The sequence below is a fragment of the Lupinus angustifolius genome, unplaced genomic scaffold (assembly GCF_001865875.1).
Source record: "Lupinus angustifolius cultivar Tanjil unplaced genomic scaffold, LupAngTanjil_v1.0 Scaffold_48_3, whole genome shotgun sequence".
In the NCBI taxonomy this organism is placed as follows: Eukaryota; Viridiplantae; Streptophyta; class Magnoliopsida; order Fabales; family Fabaceae; genus Lupinus; species Lupinus angustifolius.
Window position 1 is genome coordinate 1 of NW_017722081.1, and position 21,857 is coordinate 21,857.

General features: G+C 32.2%; 2 protein-coding genes and 1 long non-coding RNA gene across 4 annotated transcripts; 2 read left to right on the forward strand and 1 right to left on the reverse strand.

Annotated features, from left to right (window-relative positions):
• Positions 1 to 3,007: 3,007 nt before the first annotated feature.
• LOC109338905 (protein XRI1-like) lies at positions 3,008 to 6,688 on the reverse strand. 2 transcript variants are annotated; one of them, XM_019576255.1, is made up of 9 exons: positions 6,416 to 6,688; positions 5,442 to 5,497; positions 5,291 to 5,368; positions 5,016 to 5,161; positions 4,444 to 4,507; positions 4,213 to 4,336; positions 4,090 to 4,130; positions 3,892 to 3,975; positions 3,008 to 3,610 (listed from the first exon to the last, which is right to left on the reverse strand). In XM_019576255.1, exons 1-9 carry the CDS (start codon positions 6,433 to 6,435, stop codon positions 3,336 to 3,338), a joined length of 888 nt encoding a protein of 295 aa, XP_019431800.1. In that variant the 5' UTR covers positions 6,436 to 6,688; the 3' UTR covers positions 3,008 to 3,335. The 2 variants fall into 2 exon arrangements, with proteins under 2 accessions (XP_019431800.1, XP_019431801.1); XM_019576256.1 differs by having other exon boundaries at positions 5,070 to 5,161; positions 6,416 to 6,686.
• Positions 6,689 to 12,600: 5,912 nt separating this feature from the next.
• LOC109338904 (ER lumen protein-retaining receptor) lies at positions 12,601 to 16,047 on the forward strand. The gene is made up of 6 exons (XM_019576254.1): positions 12,601 to 12,778; positions 13,596 to 13,861; positions 13,983 to 14,098; positions 14,981 to 15,054; positions 15,644 to 15,707; positions 15,800 to 16,047. Exons 1-6 carry the CDS (start codon positions 12,688 to 12,690, stop codon positions 15,834 to 15,836), a joined length of 648 nt encoding a protein of 215 aa, XP_019431799.1. The 5' UTR covers positions 12,601 to 12,687; the 3' UTR covers positions 15,837 to 16,047.
• A 3,662-nt stretch (positions 16,048 to 19,709) lies between these two features.
• LOC109338906 lies at positions 19,710 to 21,549 on the forward strand. The gene is made up of 2 exons (XR_002106604.1): positions 19,710 to 19,822; positions 21,133 to 21,549. It is a non-coding gene; the product is annotated as an uncharacterized LOC109338906 (long non-coding RNA).
• The last annotated feature ends 308 nt before the right edge of the window (positions 21,550 to 21,857 follow it).

Consider the following 21,857-nt stretch of genomic DNA (forward strand, 5'->3'; position numbering starts at 1 on the left):
TATTAATAGGATACTACTAACTATATCATGTTATGTATGTGTAAAAAACAATGTTGAGAAAGTCGAGCAAGATGTTAAACCAGTAGATGACCCATATTAAGTTTATCCGATTTAAACAGTTAAACCGTATGGTCTGACCGTATGATTTTATATATAATTAATAATTTTTAACAATATAAATGCACTGGTAACATATACTATTTTAAATTAAAAAAAACTCTCACATGACATGTGTCAATCTCTCAAACTCTCATGACATGTGTCAACCTCTCATCAAAACTAAAAGTCCCTCATGACATGTGTTAATCTCTCAATGACATGTGTCAATCTCTCAAGCCCACATGATATGTGATTTATTTAAAAATAAAATGAATATGATTACCTATGCAATATTAAAATATAATGTTACTATAACAATATTAAAATAATAATAATAATATGAATCATAACATATTGTTTGTAGTTATTTTAGAGTTAAATAATATTTATTTTTATATTAATCTTATTTTAGAATCAAATAATAATGAAATTATAAATTTATTGATGATTTTTTTGATTAATGGGATATTACTAACTATACCATGTTATGTATGTGTAAAAAACAATGTTGAGAAAGTCGAGCAAGATGTTAAACCAGTAGATGACCCATATTAAGTTTATCTGATTTAAACAGTTAAACCGTATGGTCTGACCGTATGATTTTATATAATTAATAATTTTTAACAATATGAATGTACTGGTAACATATATGATTTTAACCATGCGAATGCACGAGCAACATACATATTCTTAATCATAATTGCATATGTAATATGTGTTCTTAATCATGCGGCAAAAACTATCGTTAGGAGGGGCTAGTTTCTCCTAAACTTCTCTCCTCTCACTCTCTTTCTCTTCTATTTCTACCGTTACAAATAAATACTTAATGCCCATAAGATACTATGAACTCAAGCATCTGTTGTGTATTTATATAATGTGTTTTTGAGAAAACTTAAAACAAAATATTTTGCTTATATTCCTCTTACCAACATTATAACAACGTGTTGGTCTAGTGGGATAAAACTTGTTTAATCCCTAGAATAACCAAAATGTTAAGATTTCGATTCTTGGGAGTGACACTTATTAGGAGGGGCAACCATGAATCCAAAAATGATTAATTTCTTATTCAAAAGGGTGAGGAAATACCCTTAATAATATCAAAAAATTGAAAATGTTATTATGAACAAAATATGTTGATTAAAAGTGCAAGTATGATGATAAAGACCTTCATATTATGCAACTTTTGATATCCCACATTTTGGATTCAAACTCCCTACTGTTTTGTTTTTAATTATAATGTATTCCTTTAATTACTCGTCCTCCACATAACCACTTTGTTTTCAAAAATTTTGATTCTACAACTACAACAAAACTCTAAGCTCAAATTTTGAGATTTAAATCATTTCATTACAGTAGTGGCACCCAATGTTAGATAATGACATTCTCATGAAAACCACAAATCTCACATTACCCCCTCTAAATCAAACTAGAGTGATTAAGGCTTTTTTAAGGAAGTTCCGAGTTTCAGTTAGACAGAGTATTGAAAATGGTTTTTGGTGAATTTGGTTAGAGGTTTTATAATATTGAAAGGTGTCATATTAGTGGAGAGCTATGTGGTGTGGTCCATTAGACAACTGTATGAGAAATTGTACTATAAGTTTGGAGAGTTAGACTCTTGATAACATTGTCGTCAAGAATACTAGGGGAAAGATTTACGCTGAAATGGGAACAGATGCAAATCTACCAAATGGAGGAAAATTTGGAGAATGTTATGATTTGCAATGATTTGATTTATTTGGTTGATACATAATGATCACACCTTTAATGGCAAGGAGGCCAATTACATGTAAATTGTGGAATTAATTTATATCAGATCTTGGAATTGGTTTTCTTCTAACATTGACCATAAGCTCATCTCCTTTGCCAAATAGTGTATTAATCTCACCTCTTACATTCAAATGTCTTGTATTTAATCTTCTAGTCTTTTTAGCTTTCCTATGTATTTGGGTCGGCACTCCTTTTACCTTTTAATACATATTTTACATATAAAAAAAAACACTAGGAACTTTCTATACCATGTCCTTAGCTTCTTTTTACCCCAAATTAGTTAGCACCTTAATATTCCAATCCTTAATGTTGTGTCATACTTCTCCAACTTTATATTGAACATCATCTTCTCCATGTCCTCCTCTGGCTCTAGGACCCGGTTGCGATAATGGTTAGATCGGGAAGGGCAAGACCGGTAGCGACGGTGAAAGTTTAGCGATGAGACACAAGTTTAATACTCTAGAGGATGGAGAAGTGCCTTTCAAGCTTATCAAGGGAGATGAGAAAAGTGGCAATATATTCTAACTTTTGGATGCGTGATTCTTTGGATAGAGAGCGAGGAAGGTTGAAAAAGGTTATGGAAGAATCCTAATTTATGTTTTTGAACCAAACACTTATTGAGCCCCGATATCAAAGTCATGCCATTTTCTCAAGGCTTTTGTTGTAGGAATTGAAAATATCTCATCTTCAATACGTGAATAAACCTATATTATTTTCCAAAATAAATCGATTTCCCATATTAGTTCTAAGGCTAGATCGAAGAGCGAGCGAAAATGCAATTGTCATCGCAACGTGTCTCTTCCCATTCCATTGTTGTTCCTCGCAAAAATCGCAATGTCCATGAGTGGTGATTTCGGGTTGTGATGAAGTAAGGGTTGTGATGAAGTAAGATGTGTTAACAATAGTATTAGAGTGTTAAAATTGGAAATGGGAATCCAATCGGAAGCAGAAATGTTGTTTCCAAGATTTGAACTTGTGGCCTCATAATCACTAAGCAACAACCTTAAATCGCGCCAAACTCACTCTCTGAATTCCAGTTTATTGTAAAAGTAAAAAGATACAACTAAAAAGAGATGCAAATTCTGAAACAAATGCACCCCTCCTTGAATCTGAGATGCAAAACTTGTGAAACAAGGCACCATAAAACTAAAACCTGTTTGATCCAATTACAAAAACTAAGAGCAAACTTAGAAAATTTCTCATTTCATATGCTAAAGTTGTGGGGATTGATATCAAGATTTTCATTCCAAACTTGCCTCCAACAAAAAAATCTACCAAGAGAATGAGTGACTACATGATATCAAGGCCCTCAACCCCAACTATAAGATACAAACACTAAGGTGGTGTGATATATGGTTTTCACTAACTAAAAGGAAATAAGAAAATATAGCAATATCAACTATAATCTGCTTAGTTATATTACATAAAATGAAGTCAATCCCACAAAAGTAAGTATTGAAGAACTTAACTTAGCCTTTGGTTCTCATGATTGTGATGCTTCCTTTTCCGCCTTCGGTTCGAATTTTTGTTTTTCCAACAACAGGCTTCCCTGTAATGGGTGATCTGGGGTATGCTGAAGGATCCTCAATACCTTGCTTCGGTTTTGAAGGAGGCGGAGTCAGAATGCGCTGATTTATTTCCTTCAAAGTGACATCTCCGTGGACACCACTGGGTTTAATGAAGGCAAATGGATATGCCACCGCAGAAGCTAACTTCGTAGGTGTTCGAATAAAAGATTTCCTACCTACACATGTGTAAAAGTATCTGATGAATTCGCGGTGTTATTCTCTAATAAAAAAATAACATGTTTCACTCTTTAACTAGCATATCCTTTTTGTAAAGTTTTCATTGATGACCTGTTACGCATGTTATAGTTTTATTAGAGAACGACACGACAAATACTCAGAACTATACCTTAGTTTTGTTGTTTAACTATTGTCTAATGTAATTCCTAGCATAAGGATCTTTTTGCGTTTGAAACCTTTGAAAACAAGCAAGAACAACAATATCAAGAATAAAGGAAACCTTTGAAAACAATGTTTTTGGGGGTTCTGGTGAGGCGCTGCCGAACCACATTTTGTTCAAGTGCTGGCGGCAAGTCACACAGCTCTGCAGTAGCACATAAACTTTTCAAATAAGTTTTAACGTGTCGAGGAAAGAATGAAGAAGGGAGGAAAAAACAATATTAGAAGACAATAGTAGATGGCGAACAATGTCGTGTACCTGCATGACCGACATGGACATCATCTGCCCCAGAAAAATTCCTGAGTCAAAAAACATAATGATCAGATTATTTTATGCAAACAAATATATGACATGAATTAGTGGTGGTCCTTAGGGGCTTACACATCATCAGGACGTAGTTGCATTTCAACACCCTTGAGGCAATCTGCAAGCCACCCTTCAGCTGACTCAAAATCAAGGTCCTCATAACTGGAGACCGAGGCCGATGTCGATGCCAATGCATTTGCTAATGCATATTCCATTGCAATCGGAGGAAAATAAGAACTTAACATTCATATAAATTATCAAAGCGATTTAAAAAAAATTCAAAGCAGAATCTCGCCAAAGGCAAACCTGATGCTCCAGACAACCATTGTGACACTTCTGGAATAACATCCTCGGTATCATCCTCTTTCCCCTACACACATAATATAACAGTCATACATCTCACCGGAAGCAACACAGTACAGTTGGATAACTTCACAAGAAAAAATGTAAAATTATAGCAATATCTCGTATGTTTTGACTCCCTAAAAATCACAAACAGTTGAAGGCATATGAAAATAATCAAGAACCTTAATCAAGCCAAAACACAAGAACCTTACTAAAACCTATAACGACATAGAGGATTCATGCAAAATAGAAATATATATGATCAAGTAATAACTGTGAAGCATGGAAGAGAGTCTAACACAGATTTAAAGCGAACATCTCATTATCTAGCTTTAGTGGTCATCCTCATCACAAATGTTTAAGTTAACACAGGCGTCTATACCAAAACCAAACCGCCATATGGTTACGGTAAACTTGATGCAGCAAAAACTTTTAATAAGCATGGCTTCATAGATGAACAGACACAAGGTTGCAATACAAATCAATGCTATGGGTGTAACTAGTCACTACATGAAAATTTTACTAGAACTGACATTTAATTTCGGACATTCTAAAGACATCTGTTCATTGGAATTGGAATGACCCACATCTTGGCTTTTGAACTGTAGCATTCGCCGTCTCTTGGCTTGTGAAGAAGTTTCCCTACAGCCATCTGGTTCCTTTTGCGCCTGACGAGATTCTGAAATCCACATTATTTGAATTAAAAAGGACAACAGTATAATAGTAATGAAAATAAAAATTATATTCAAATCGCAGATATTGATCGCAAGACACGTGAACGAAGATGCCCGGCGAGGAACTGTCTTACCACTACGATTGACATTGTATGCCAATTCCCCACAATCCTTAACAGGGGTTGTTTCATTCCACAACTGTTGAGGATTGTCTGCTCAAATAACGAGATTTTGTCACACGTCATTTATTTAGAGAAATTAACTAAGATGACAAGTGAGTCGTACCGAAATCAGAAGTGTTTTGGAGACAAAAGTCTTCACTATGCCAATCCCACGGCTCCCTAGCACCATTTAACATGGAGTAAAAGGAAAACGGTTATCAAGCGACAATGGATTTTTTGGAAAAAACGCAAAATCACAAAACAAGTCAATGCCAGAACCAATGTGGAAAGATATCAAAATTAAAACTATAGACAAGCCAACGGAAAGTCAATGGATCCAACACTAATTGACAATGTGAGTAAACTGAAGTACTAAACCAAACCACCAGACGAATAAAAGGTTAAAGAAATATCAGATTCTATGTTAGAAAGCAATCAAAGTATCTGTTTATGCTGTTTTCTTTCATCGGTTAATGACAGCGTTCAATGTACCTTCACTCTATCGACAATGGCCCATCTATTAACCCTTTCCTCTTTAGTAGCTTCACCAATTTATCATTTTTCAACACAACACTCAACCATAGCGGACTAAAGTGTCGATATTTTGGATTTAAATTCAGAAGAAAACCCAATCCAAAAGACTAGTTCTTCTAGTGAAGAATCTCTCATACAAATTAACCACAGAATAAAGAAGAAAGAAAAGGAAAAAAGGCAAAAAGTAGAAGACATAAATCTAACAAGCTCAAGAGCATATAAAGTACAAATTATAAAATTCATATTTTATAAAATTATAAAATTGTGGTTGCTCGAAAACCTTAAGAACAACGACTGTGGTTGCTCTAAAATACCACAAACATGAAATTATAAAATTGATGATAACTATAACTATTTTCCAGCATTTGGTACCACTAGTTAGAAAAATTGCACCAACATGAATACAAATCAACAACCCCATATGTAACAAAATAAAATAAATAAAAAGTTACAAGTAAAAACACAAATTGTTTAAAGAAAATGAAGGGCAACAAAATCAGAAATTACATATTGAAAAATTAAAAAATTAAAAACCCAGATAGAGAAAAGGGGAAAGAGAGGTACTTGTCATTGTTGAAATTCATTTCAGTATCAGCAACCAAAGTGGTGTTACTGATCAAAATCCTTAATTTATATCTTCTTTGTCACTCTCAAAATCAAAACATTACACAAATTCACTATGCTGCATGATACATGTGTCTATAACTATAACTATATATATATATATATATATATATATATATATATATATGAAAATATATAGATATATAAATAAATAATAAGATTATGATGATGAACCCAAATGAAACGCCCTTTGTTTCTCTCACTCCTATGCTATCTGTTCTGTCTTCTGCGGTTTTCCATTTTATTGGTTTTATAATATTTATATATTTTTTAATATTGACTTAAGGTATATTCTCCTACTAAATCATCATATATACGTCATTTATATATCAGTTATTAATAAATAAAATATCATTTTATGGTATATATTACTACTCACTTTATGAGATTTAATACGAGGATATGTCATTTTCGACTAATAATTTAATAGCATTTTATTCATTCAACCAATATTATATACCAACAAATTAATGGTCTAATGATATAAGACTTTGCTAGATCTCCACGATAACCCAGTGGGAGTGGGCACTTACGTACTTTGAAATTGATTAGATCATTAACTAAAAGGATGAAAAAATATCATTCATAATATAAAAAAACAAGAGTTTAAAATCATTGACTGTCAGTGCATCATTTACCATTGATTTATATTACTTTTATGTAAGAGTCAACCATAATTAATAAATCAATGGTGAATGATTTGGTAACAGTGTAAAAAATACTTATACTATTCAATATATATATTAAATCCAAAAAAACAAATATTACACAGTGAAGGAAGGTGTGTAAGATAGTTATGGTAAATGAACAAGAGCATAGGACACTGCACGTTTTGTGTCAAGGAGGATCATTGATCAATTATAGGTGCTACCTTTAGCTTAGACTTTTTTCTGAGTTAAAAGCTTTTTCATAAAGAAAAGCCACAAATTGAAAATTGTTTGATTTTTGTCTCTTCATTCTAATCTAAAAGTTATTTGATGGTTCATATTTTTATTAACTTAAAACTCAAAATTTTCTAAACTAAATTTATAAAAAAGTATTAAAATTTATAACAAGATATAAATGAAAAGTTAATAGATAAATAGTATTAATCATTTAAAAAAAAATCTATACGCCTTTGAATGTGATAACTCCATAATCTGAAGATGTGTTGAACATTAAAATTACTAAAAGAAATTTCAAGACATAAGTGTGACACACTATAAAGTTATATTTTTACATAATCTAATTTTAAAACAAATTATTTAAACATTTTTTTGTACTACTAAGGATATTTCTTCATATTTTGCTAAGAAACTAATCTCTTTTAATGTGTATAGTTGCTCTTCCAACAAATATTACTCACATGAATTAAACTATTAACCTTTTAGTCATCATGATAATTTAACATGGTCTTACACTACTAGATCAATGTCTTGTTGGTAATTAGGTAGACATTTGTATGACTCTACAAAGTTCACTTAGTCAAATCTAGTTCACCAAATTACCCTTTTAAGCTTCACTTTGACTTTCTGGTGTTACAACTAATTGATCTAAACTATTTCGTAATTTTGTTGCATGTCCAAATTTTGTTTTACCCTTTACTGGTTTGGCTTCCATTCTTAGGGTTTGTTTGATGGTTGGATTTTGGAGGGAAATGAAGAGAAATGAAAGGCTTGAGAGTCATCTCATAAGTGTATTTCATGGCTTCCAATCATTTCCTTTCATTCCCCTCCAAAATTCAACTCCCGAACAAACCCTTAGTGAAATGTTCCTTTTCTTTGCTACGTGAGAATTCCCTACATAACTATAATCATCATTAAAATTTAAATCTTCGTCAGAATCTGTATTTAAAGGATTTTCTATTCTTCCTCTTAACTTTGTCTTCTCCCCTCAAGCAATAAGTTTATTTTCCTTAAACTTTGCATTGTTTCATTTCTTCATCTCACTCATTCTTAACCTTCCTCAATATCACCTTAAGTAGTAATTTCTACTTCACTTTTATTATTGTGTTGGAACTTGCATGATTTTAAAGAAAATTTAATGGGGTCATTAACGAGGACTTTTAGGTGTGAAATGAGAAAACTCGAAAGTCTTACATATAATAGAAGAAAAAATTTAAAATACTTTATAAGCCTTAAATGCACCTTTGTGATATGTCTCAAGTGGTACAATGAGTTTTGTGGTAAGCGGACAAATTGAGCTGGGTTTAGGCTTGGGTCCAACATATTTTTAAACAATTTTGTTTTTAAATTTAATTTTTCTTAGATGTGTGGCTAACCAAGCCAACACATGTGTGACTAAGTTAGCACGTAGTTGGAGAGTGGGGAGGAAGAACTGGTCAAGGTGAAGGACAATCTGGTCATGTGACCTTGGACTCCTCCTGACCGTCAGATGATCTGGCCATTTTGTGATGCAATCTCCCATCTGAGCCGTTGGACGAAGGTGGTCGTTGGAGGCCTCAGGCAATAAGTAAAGGTCTCCTCCCTTCATATTTCATCGTCCCAAGTTGAGTACTTTATTTATCATCATCTTCTTTCTCCCTCATAATCTCTGTCGAAGCATTATCGACCAACTTCTATTTCTTTCTTTCCGTGGTACTAAAATTGGCACACATAACTAAATTGTGGAAATTTCTAGAACTGACACTAATAGTCAAATTGTGGGAAAATAGAATTGACATAGGTAACCATATTGTGGGTATTTCGAGAATTTATAGTGGTAGCCATATTGTGGGTGTATTCGAGTTTAGTTCTTATATCATAGTGAGAATTCGAAAACAGAGAGTTAAACTGTTTTATCAAGGGGAAAACATAGTTGATAGTCTGCTTGCACCACAAATGTCTTAAAAGAGCGATTTGATCATGACTTAGCTAGTAATTATTCTTTTGTCCCATTTAGAATTGTTGCAAACTATATAAATAACAATTTTAAGACGTTTCCTCCTACAATGACATTCATAGAAAATATTACTGGATCGAACAACTTTGACCTTACAAACTATTTCAGTTTGATGGGAATAATTTCAAACAGTGGCAACATAAGATGAAATTTTTTCTCATCATGAGAAAAACTGCTCATGTTCTGAAAACTGATGTCTCAATAGTGCCGAAAAAAGCTGAAAAGGATGAGAGGAATAAACTGATTATTGATATAGCTCCATGAAATCAAAGTGATTACCTGAGTAAAAATTTCATTCTGAATGAGTTATCTGATGATCTCTATGATTACTACAACTCATACAAGTCTACCAAATTAATTTGGTATGCACTTGAGAAAAAATATGATACCGAGGAAAGTGTGACTAAAAAATATGTTGTTATCCGCTACCTCAAGTATGAGATGACTGATGATAAATCAGTAAAGTCTTAGTACCATGAGATACAAAAAATTGCTCATGAACTCATTTATGAGGGTGGTAGGGTGTAAAAGTTTGGTTCGATTTGATTTTTTGTGCAATTCAGTGACCGAACCAAATAAAAAGACATGGTTTGGTTCACCTCAATTAACCACAAATTTTATTTCAAGAACCAAATTGAATCGCTCATGAATAGTTTGGTTCGATTTGATTTTCATGGTTATTTTTTTAAAAAAATTGAACAATTAAGTTCAAAATGTATTATAAAGAACATTGTTTGTTATAAAATGAAAATTACTACTATTATTATTAGTAAAAAAATTGAAGCTCTTAATTGTTTGTTAGTAACATGTACAACAATTACATAATTTAGGAAGAAAAAACTGAATGGTCACATATACAATAATACAATTAACAATTATATATATATATATATTAGTAACATATATAATAATATAATTCACAACTAGTAACATACATAACACTTTAGTAATATATATATATATATATATCAATGAGGAACGTAATACATATATAATATTACAATTAAAAATTAGTAAGTTATATAGCAATACATGTATAACAATTTATGGTATATGTTACTTTCAAATCCAGTACCACAAAAGTTAGAGGATATGTTATCACATATATAACAATTTAGTAAGTAATAATATATAACACTAACATAATAATAATAATTTAGTAGCATATATCACTATAATTCACAGTAAATTGATAATTTAAGCCACAAAATTGGTTGAAGAATTCAAGCAATAATACAATATTATTCTCTATGACATATTTTTTTAATATGTGGTTCGGTTCTGTTCCAATGGTTCCTAAATTTCTAAAATCATGAACCGAACAGAACATTAATTGTTCCTTAAAAAATAACCGAACCGCGAAACTGAAGCGAACCACATTTTACAGTTTGGTTCGGTTCACTTATACCAGTTTCGTGGTTTAAACCATAACCGCTAACCCCTAGCCCCTAGACGAGCAATTCCAAGTGGTTGTCATTTTTGACAAACTGCCTCTTGGCTAGAAGGACTTCAAAAACCTTCTAAGGAACAAGACCAAATAATTCTCTTTGAAATCTCTCATCACTCGTCTTTGCATTAAAAAAGAGACTCGTAGATAAGATCAGATAATTATCGACAACAACAGGGCTCAGAAGAACTTCTCAGGTGTGGTTCTAAAGCCTACTACTGACAATAATTTTAAGAATCAGAACCACAATGTGAATAAGACCAAGAACATCAGTTGCAACAAGAATTTGAACCCTAGAATGTCCAATATGCTAAACTACCTGCTAAGAATTACTCTGACAACTTATTTATCTGCTTCAAATGTGGGAAACTAGGTCATATGACATGCAAATGCATGAATAAACTAGTGGATCATCATACAGAAGCCAACATAAATGATGAACCACTTATGGTGGTGTTATCCAAGGTTAATATGGTTGGAGGATCTGATGGATGGTGGGTAGATATTGACGCCTCCCACCATATCTACTATGATCATATTATGTTAAAAAATACACTGATGCTGATGACAAGAAAGTGTTGTTGGGTGATTCTCACACCGTTGTTATATATTGTTTAAACTAGTGATGTGGGGTAGGGATGACAAAAATACATGATCTATGGATACCTTTCAAAATACCCACAATGGATACTACAAAAATAGCTTATGGGTGGAGATGATATCATAATACACGCCCTATAGGTACACATATATATTTTAATTAAATATTTTATACTTTATTATAAATATTTTAACAATATATTTTGTCTATTTTATTATTATTTGATAATAAATTTAGTGATTGGACTATAATCATAAAATATCATATACATATCATATTACTCAAGTAATAATTAGTTTTATATAGATTATTATAAAATATATAAAAATATAATTAAAATTGAAAACTCGTTGGGTATGGGCACATGTATGCACTACTATACCCGCTCAGCCTATTATCATCCCTAATGTGCAGCTGAAGTTTACATCTAGGAAGACTTTGATTCTCAAAGATGTGATGCACACTCAAAAGATGAGGAAGAATTTAGTTTATGATTTTCTTCTTAAGTAGACTGATTTACCCAGACCATAGGGTCATACTTATATACTCTATACTTCTATCTATACTATATATAAAGTTAAAACTTGAAATAACTACCACTATGATTTTCTTTTCTTATTTTATCCTTAATATTTCTTATTTTTAAAGTAATAACTATAATCCTAGATAACTATAATTAATATATCTCACTTTAAGTTGGATATCATAATAAATACAAAAATTATAACATGAAATACATCAAATAAAAAATATTCTAATTCTCATAAAATAAAAAATACAAATTTAATACTTAATATTATAAAATAAAAATGCAAGTCGGTAGACATGAAGTATCTATCAACACGCTACTAAAAAAGTAAAATGAAAATAAAAAAATATTTTGTTGCAATCATACACTTAAATTGACACAATATCAATTTGTAACTTATATCAATATCTTGTATCACATAACCCTAATTATTATACTTAAATCAATAAGAGTAAGTGGGTAAAGATATATATTATTAACCATTTATTTGCATTAACTTGTTTAAAAACTCGATAATAATTAAAATAAATAATAGATAATGCAATGATATAAATTTTTCAAAGCATTTCTTTTGATTTTTTTTGGGTACATGAAGCATTTCTTTTGATAATTGTATTAAAGTATGATATAAGATTGAAGGAAAAGTGATACATTTTATATAAACATGTTCATAGTGTTCTGGGGATATTGTTGCAGAATTGTTGAAAGCAAAGAATTTGTGATCGACCCATAATCTGAGATCCGATCGATAAAAAATGAATATTTTCAGGTTATCTGGGGATATGACCCATTTGGCTAGTGTCCTTGTCCTTCTCCTCAAGATCCATACCATCAAATCTTGCGCTGGTATCATATCATTTCTCATTTTTTTCAACATTAATGTTCTTCATTTTGTGTTGGATTGGATAAAGTTTTGATTTTTAAATGTGGGTTTTGTGAGAATGTTATTGATATCAATGGGACAATTAAAACTTGTGAAATTATTATATGTTTTGTGATTTCATGAGTAATTATATGTTAAGGAAGACACAAAGTTGGGTTTCCACAATTGGAAAGAATGCTGGAAAATGTGGCCAGAATTGCATTCACGATACCTAAGGCTAGAAAGGAGTCGAATAAGTGTTCAGGTTGATAAGGATTTGTTAAGCTCGAAAATCGACTTGACTTCAAATCGAGCTATGTTTCCCACTTGAATTCGGCTCGATTGAATTTTGCGAAATGTTCGACTCGACAACTCGAATTGGTTTGGTTTGTCGAGAGTTTGCGAAGTGTTTGGTTCAACTCATTTACTCTTGTTTTCTACACTATATATATACAAATTTATACATACTTGACACTCATATATAATTAAGCAAACTCGTGAATCAAACTGTACTTAGCTCAAGTTTGATTCGTTTGGTTCATGAACCAATATTATCAAGCTAAATAATAATTCAGTTACGAACGAATGTCGAGTTGGTTCGGTTTATTGTCAACCTTTGCAATACTCTTGTGGAGACTCCTGAAACCGCAATATTGCGATCACATTTACAGTTGGGGAGTGCAATTTAAAACGCTAGAATGAGTGACAAAGAATAAGGATTTATTCTTCAGAGTTCAGAGTAGTAGGCACCAACAGAAATTTGGTTGTTTTTGACATTGGATACATCTTATCTATACGCAGGTGTATCGTTGAAGACTCAAGAACTCTATGCACTTGTTTTTGCTTCTCGCTACTTGGATATCTTTACTCATTATATATCAGTATATAATACCACTATGAAGTTGATTTTCTTAGGAAGCTCATTTTCTATTGTGTGGTACATGAGGTACCACAAGATTGTTCGTAGAACATATAACAAAGATCAAGATACTTTTCGCCATTATATTCTTATACTTCCCTGCTTACTATTGGCTCTAGTTATCAATGAGAGATTCACATTTAGAGAGGTTAGTATGCAACTGTTGTTATTTGTTGTCCGTAACTGTTGTGCAACTATTTACATACCCTTTCGACTTTTCTCTAAGCTGATTGTGCATTAACTTGCTAAAACATATTTACATGGATTAGGTGATGTGGGCATTTTCCCTGTATTTGGAAGCCGTTGCTATACTTCCTCAACTAGTATTGTTACAGAGAACTAGAAATATTGACAATTTGACAGGACAATATGTGTTTCTTCTCGGGTAAGTTATGACCCCCTTCATCTGGTTTTAAACAGTATTATATGTTTCTAGATCTTTGTAGTTCTTAATATTGCATTTAGCGATGGAATTGGAAACTATTATGTTTTGAAGATGTGTCACCTACTGATCAACAGCCAAATAACTGAAAAATGTTCAAATTATATGATCTCTAGCTAACAGTTTTTATGTGTCGGATCGAAAGTCCGACTGACTGATTATGGTCCCCAAGTTTTTGCAACTACACATGTGACACTTAGGCTTAGTACCTAAATAAAATCCCGGACTATGAAGGTTATGTTTTTAGTTTTCTTCATCTTCTCATTTTTTTCATAACCAATTCCTACTTCCCAGACAGTTAGTAGGACTTCAAAGTACATATCAGATTATTATTTTTCATTCTAGACCGTTGCACAAGCCTGGAGATGATTCGACTAAAATACCAACCTTAATTTCCCGAGGTTACACGAGCTGTTAAGTTTCATCTGATACAGGATTTTAGCGCTTCGGTTCCAAGAATCAATGAAACGATGATCCCTTTGTCTTTTACTCCTATTAGATTTCCCTGGCTCATGGCATGGGCATAAGAGTAGTCACTTGATAACTTTTACAAGCTTGTAGTCTCACTTTTGCTCGATTCTGTCTACGAAGCTAATATGAAATCTAACCTATATTACGTCTGTTAATGTCAAGTGTCAACTATTTGAGCTTTGGGGGCCTAATGAAGATTCCTTTGTTTAAGTAGTTCATTTCATCTTTGTATAATTTCCCTGCAATTTGTTCATGATGTGATGCATATGCATTTTTTATCAATTCACTTATAACTTTTTTTGAAGTCTGTGGATCATAAAAACTAATATACTTTTTTTGTATGCCTAACTGCAGTGCGTATAGAGCACTATACATTCTCAATTGGATCTACCGCTACTTTACCGAGCCCCACTTTATCCATTGGATAAGTACGACTCCTTTTCTCGTGTTTTATGGTTATCCTTATTGTTTTATGCTTTTTCTGCATATTAGTAGCTACATCTTCTTTGCAGTAGTCAACATATTTTTTGTGGTTTGGTATTGTGTTCCTAGTTGCATATTCTCAATTTTCATACTATATGAAAATGTGGAAAATCTAGATGTATTTAAAGCATTGTGCTGTATTCCTTATCATTTAAACAACCATAACACAAGCCTGGTTTCTAAGCCCTTTGAAATATTTACCAAATCTTGAATTCACAGCATAGAATTCACTACAGGAGGATTTTTGTTCCACATTTGACGCAACGATAAAGTTGTTGCTTAGTGACCATGAAGTCACGAGTTCAAATCCTGAAAATAGTCTCTCCGCTTGCAGGGTAAGGTTGCATACGTCTACCCTCCCCTGATTCCACTAAGTCGGAGTCTCGTGTACCGGACCACCCTTTTTATATGCACGGTGTAATAAATAATAATATTCATGAACTGAGTTTCTGTTACTTATGAATTTGGGGCATCCCATTATTGCTTCCCCTGAAAATGCCTTCCTGATTCCATTTGGTATGCTCTATATTGCAGCATGGATTTCGGGCCTTGTTCAAACACTGCTCTATGCCGACTTCTTCTATTACTATTTCCAAAGGTAAGTTGTCCTACTTTTCGTATCCATTTTTATTTAATTCTAGCATTCCTTATTCAACCGAGTCGCGAGCATTTACAAATTGCGCCATGCAGTTGGAAGAACAACCAAAAGCTTAATCTTCCGGCATGAGCTCCACATTTCTTGAACAACAAGGTTCTTATGTGGACAATTAACAATGAAGCAGACAAGATCCATGTATTTGTTTGGACATAGTGGTTTCTGAATTATGGTTCCATATATGTTCTTTGTTACTCCTTCAAATACTACTGTTCTAATTACTAGGAACATTGTTAGACAAAAATACAACAATTGTTTGTGATTGTAATCATGCAATTTTAACTTGAGAAAGTATTGAAAAAGATATATATATGGGTCACAAAGCTTGTTTCTTCCACTTCCTTTTCCTTCTGTAAAGATCATGGATATTGACTTGTGTTATATTTCATGGTAAAGAGTTGAAAATTGTGGGTCAGAATTTGTTGGAAGTATACTCAATTCTGAGGTCAATTGCATAAGACAAAAGAACCAAATCTAATAGATCACTTATGGTAACATGATAAATGTATAGAATTGATTAAATTGCACATTTGAAAAAGAAATTAAAAGGTGACAAAAAGGAAATGGCACTATAAACTATATGAAAAAGATATATGACCAATTAACATGTATCAAATTTGAAAAAGAAGTATGAGAATCTTCTAATGAACTAGAGCAAGAAATTTCAAGAACTTTTAGCTCATTTTATTTATGAGATAAATGATTAATCCACATTTATTAAATTTGAAAAGAAGTAGGAGAGTCTTCTAATGTTTTAATAGGAGCATGAATTTCCAAGAACATTTGGCTCATTTTATTTATGAGCATAATATCATTTTTCAATCAGTGAAAATTTTTATACTATCACTCATGAATGATGTATGGATAGTGTAAAAGTTCCTTACGTTGTCATTATCATCCTTTCTGATATGTGTCAAGGATGGGCAACTCACGATTTGAATGAAAAACCTTCGACTAATGCAAGAAATGAAAGATTAAGCTTTATTGAGTTTACAGGGGTTGAAATCACTAAAATAAATGATGAATCTGTAAGGTTCGTATTTGACCATGCATGATAAAATGATGTGAATATGTGAAGTAACAATAGGACTTGGGGGCCGTGGTCGAACACCTTTCATTTTTCTTCCAATTCTTTGAATAATTGTAATTTCCCTTTGAATAAGTGGTCCCTTCTGATCTAAAACTCACATTTTTGTTATGATGTATGTGATCTTTCAAATATTTGCATCTTCCTTGTCCCAAAGGATTTAGTGGGAGACAAAACATTTATTGCTCTCTTAGAATTTGCATTTTCATTAATGATGGTTTTCTTCTTATCTAGTTCTGCAAACAAACCTACTTCTATCTTGATGAATGAATATATCTTGAATTACAACTTAAACATATTGCTTAGTGCATATTGTGGGGAGTGTTCTCTTTGCTTCTTAGCTGAACCGATCTAGGGACTAATTATTGGGCTAATTACTCTTTGTGGCATCCAACTATTGGTTTATCAACAATGCTTGGCTATTGCACCACTTGGGTTCTTCATTTCCCTTTCTTACCTTCCACAAATTCATCTTTAACCTTGTTTTTTATGTTAGTGCATGTTAGTTAAGTTACCATCCTACACTCATAAACACCTAAATATGTAAGCATTCCACTAGAATAGCCATTCAACAAGGATCTGCAAAGTAGGTTTGCATCAAGTGGTATCTAGAGCCAGCTCTAGGAAGAGTAAAGGAATAATCGAGCTTTCTTGAAACCGTGATCGATGTAATATGATGTTGAAGATGAACAAAGCTTTCAAATTCGATGTCATATCCAAGGGAAGTTATGTTTTCTCATTGTTGATGTTAAGTATCATTCTAACAATATTAGTATTGTCGCACCATGACTTTCGACTGCACGACTTTATTAGAGTCACCACTACATTTTATGGTAAAAAATGTAGAAAATATTTTAGCCCAATTACATTGGGTTGTGAATTTTTGATATCCAAGTTCAGGAGTCGGTTATGGAATATGTAAGGTATTAGCACCTTATCTGCTCGTTTTAAACGACACCCCTCAGTAAATGATATCGCTTATATTATGCTTTTAAAATTATTTGGTTATTTAATTAATTATTAAGGAGGTAAAAAATTATTTATTTATTATTGTGCTTGACAAGGTGAACTTGCTCCTATGTATCCCTATTTTAGATAGGGAATCAATGTTATGTAGTTCTTAGTTGGAACCTGGTTGTTGGTTGAATGTTTTAATTATGGAAAGAAGTGACGTAGCGTGACCGTCCGAATGATGAGTTGAGAGAAAGAAGCACTCAGATATGACTTTTCATTCATCCTTAATGTGGTTGACAAATTTATTTTTTAGTGAAAATATTTGTTTTGAATATTTATATATTAATGAGAATGATTTTATTATTAATTGTTATTGATTATCATTTAAAATAGTACTTTTGTTGATTTTAGGAATTAATCGAATGAAAAGAAGCGGCGTAGCGCGACCGTTCGAAGATAATATGAGAGCGAGAAACATTTTCGTGACCCCCTCCATCTTTGATTAATCCCAAAATTTATATCACAAACATTTATAATTAATATTCTTAAGTATAAGTATTGTACAAAAATAATTTTTTTTATAAATGATAATTTTTATTATAGCAACAAAGTTCGAGTTACTTTTTGGTTGACAAAAATTTCTATTTAAATTTCAAATAAGAGTTTATTGATCATTTGCTATATTAAAGAGATTTTTATCCCCTTTGCTATACGAAGACATGTTCTCTTTTATTTGATGTACCATGACATAAAACAAAACTTGCATTATTGCTTGGTTCTTCCAACACACTCTATTTTCATCATAATGGACATATGATAACTTTTGTTTCTTTATCTCTTGATGCTTCACGCAATGATTAAATTAAATTAAATTAAATAAAAGATAGAACTAGAGAGAAAAGAAGAAAAAAAGGAAATAAAAAGAGCTTAGATAAAATAGGAAAGGAGAGAAAATAAAAATAATTGAGAGAAAAGTGAGGAAAAAAAAGTTGGAATACTAATGTATCTAATGTACTTTCTATTTCTAGTGTTTTTTTTCTTTTGTGCAGAATTTGCGAAAAGAAGTTGACATCGCCCCAAGTGCTTCATTGCTCTTCCAGCTCGATTTTGGAAGTTTATCTCAAGTGGACAAGAAGAACAATCACCATGAAACCATCACACAATTTCAAATGACACACACTCAGTCAATCCTCAATAAAGAAGTGAATTCGATGATAAATTCTTTTAAAGAAGGAGGGAATGAAGTGTGCTAGGAAGTGAAAGATTAAGCCTTATTGGTATCACAATAGTGCTTGGAATCATTAAAATAAAGGATGAATATATAAGGTTCGTATTTGATCCTAGAGGATAGAATAATGCAAAGTTATGAAGGAACAACACGACTTGGATGTTGTGCGATCGTGTAACTTTTCAATTTTCTTCCAGTTTTCTGAATAATTACATTTCCCCTTTTGAATAAATGGGTCTAGACCTTTTCAAAAGGTTTGCCTTTTCTTTGTACCAAAGGACTTACTGGAGGACAATACATTTATTGTTTCTTCGAATTTACATTTTTATTAATGGAGGTTGTTTTTCTATCTAGTTCAACAGCCTATAAATGTGCTTCCATTTTGATGAATGAACACATCTTGAATATTAGCTTAAACATATTATGTTTTATTTGTTATTCACTTTGTATTTGTTATTGCAGGATTGAACGCTGAATTTTGTTATTGCAGGAAACACAGAAATATACAAAGGGACAAGATTCTAAATGGAATAATCCGCTGCATGTTCCTGACTGCCTTTTGGTGCATCTCAAAACATTCTGCCTTAAAGAGTATCAAGGATGGGAAAGTGAAAAGGAATTTGTAGGGTATATCCTGCAGAATGCAAGAGTGTTGGAGACAATGACAATTTATATCGCAAGTTCCCTAGATTTAGATGCACATCTCCAAATTCGCAGAAATTTGTCTACTCTTCAAAGAAGCTTCCAATCCTGTCATATTGTATTTCATTGAACCTTGTGTCTTAACAGGTATAATTTTTTTTGTACTTTTTTTCATTGTACATGTACTAAATTCACAGGTTTCATGATTTAAAAACCTTCGTGTCATGGTATGTGTTTAGCAGGAAGCAGGAGATGTAAAATATTTAAGAAAAGGAAGAAAGAACTATATTTAACTTGGAGGCTTTCCCCCCCTCTCGGCTAATTTCAGGATCAATATCTAAAAGATTTCTAATTATAGCATTTGCGATTTTTACAGAGTCCCGTGCCCTTCCTAGTTCAATTAGTAGCTAGTCAAATGGGGTCTTTTCTCTCTTTAGGTGTCAAGGGTATCTTTAAATGTATTAAAGAGCCTGTAAGATATGTTCCCTTTTAAAATCTTGGGAGAGAATACTGTTCCTCACTTTCTCTATGTACATTGTCTCATCGTCAAGTCCGAAATGGTTAAATGCTCAAAAGAAAATCAGCTTGATCTGGAGAGAATTCTGTTTATGGAGGTTTCCTTTTTACTTGATATATTGGTGTAATTAGGTTTACCCGGGGAAATTTAAACATATAATGGGGTTAAGCTAGGGTGAAAACGGACAGCCTAGGACTTAAATTGGACTTTGCCATTTCAGGATTTTAATGCAACAATAGTTCCACCATTGGTTGCCTCTTATGTTTTGTGTGATAGGCTTTTGAATAAAATCCCTTCCATACAGAAGTCTTCCATCCTTTGACAGCAGTGGCTTAATGGTTTCGATAATCCTAAAATTGTGGGATTGATGGTATCGATTTACTTATATTGGACATAGCAAAAGACTTAGTTTTGCCCCCTTCAGTGAATTATATAAAAAAAAGGCTATAGTTATGTTATGGATGGTAGAATTAGTCACCTCTTGGCATATAGGGTTGAGGTATTGGACAATGAAGTACGGAACAAGTTGAATATAAATGATAAAGTTGAAAGATCTAGAGATTGATCCACCCAATGCAAATATGTCATTTGATCAAGGGTCCCATTTCATTTTATGATCTTTTATTATTATTGTTATTGAAGTAGTGTATGGCAACACAGTGTTGTTTGATTCATATAAGCTGAACCCACCTAGTGGGGGAAACTTTTGTTGTTGTACAATAGTTTTTACAACAACTTGGTACAGTTAAATTGAGTAATGTTTGAGATAATATAATAATTCTCATGCCTGTTGGGGAAAAAGTTTCTAATGTTTCATGTCATATAAGTCTAACCCTTCCTCTGGTGTTTTAATGATTTCTAATATCATGATGAATGTAGTTGAATTTCAATATATAACATGGAAATTTTAGTTCTTATGATTTCTGAATGCTATTTTAAGCAGGAAAACCAAGCACCAGAAGTTTCAAGTGTAGAGATGTTCTGCATCAATTTGGTGATGAAGCCTATTTTGATCTGGACAGCATTATGTTTGAGGCTTTTCCCTATGTTGTTGCAGATACTCTAGTTCCTTTCTTTTGTTAGTTATAAATTTTAAGAACACTTGGCTGATTTAAATACTTGTATTGTCTAAAGATATTTATTTCCCTAATGTGGCAGAGGGAAAAAAACTAGAACCAAATAGTAAATTTTGGTATACTTCAAAGTCACCATCCCTTGAATCTTGTTTTGTGGTTGTCAACTTCTTATGTTTGTTGTAATGGTGATGGTATAAGGGTATGTCTGTTTACTAGTTTGTAAAACTGTTCTCTATTTTTCAAAAAGAAAAAAAGAAAATTGTTTGGTAGCAGTGTTCTGTAAAATATGGTAAATCTCTCTCTCTCAAAGTTGTTTTTTTTCTCGGATTGTGTTTTTGGTGGTAAGTGGTAACCTTGAATTTAATGACCCATTGATAACATGGTTTTCTTATTAATTTATGATCTCTAATTAATGACTCATTAATACAAATATCAATTTATTAATTATTTATTATTAAGATGATTTTTATATTAATTGTTCATTAGTAAAAGATTTTCTTTTTAATTAGATGATTCATCAGTGATGATCCATCAAAAAAAAGATTTTTTTACTAGTTAGGTGATTAATCATTTTCTTATTTTTTATTTA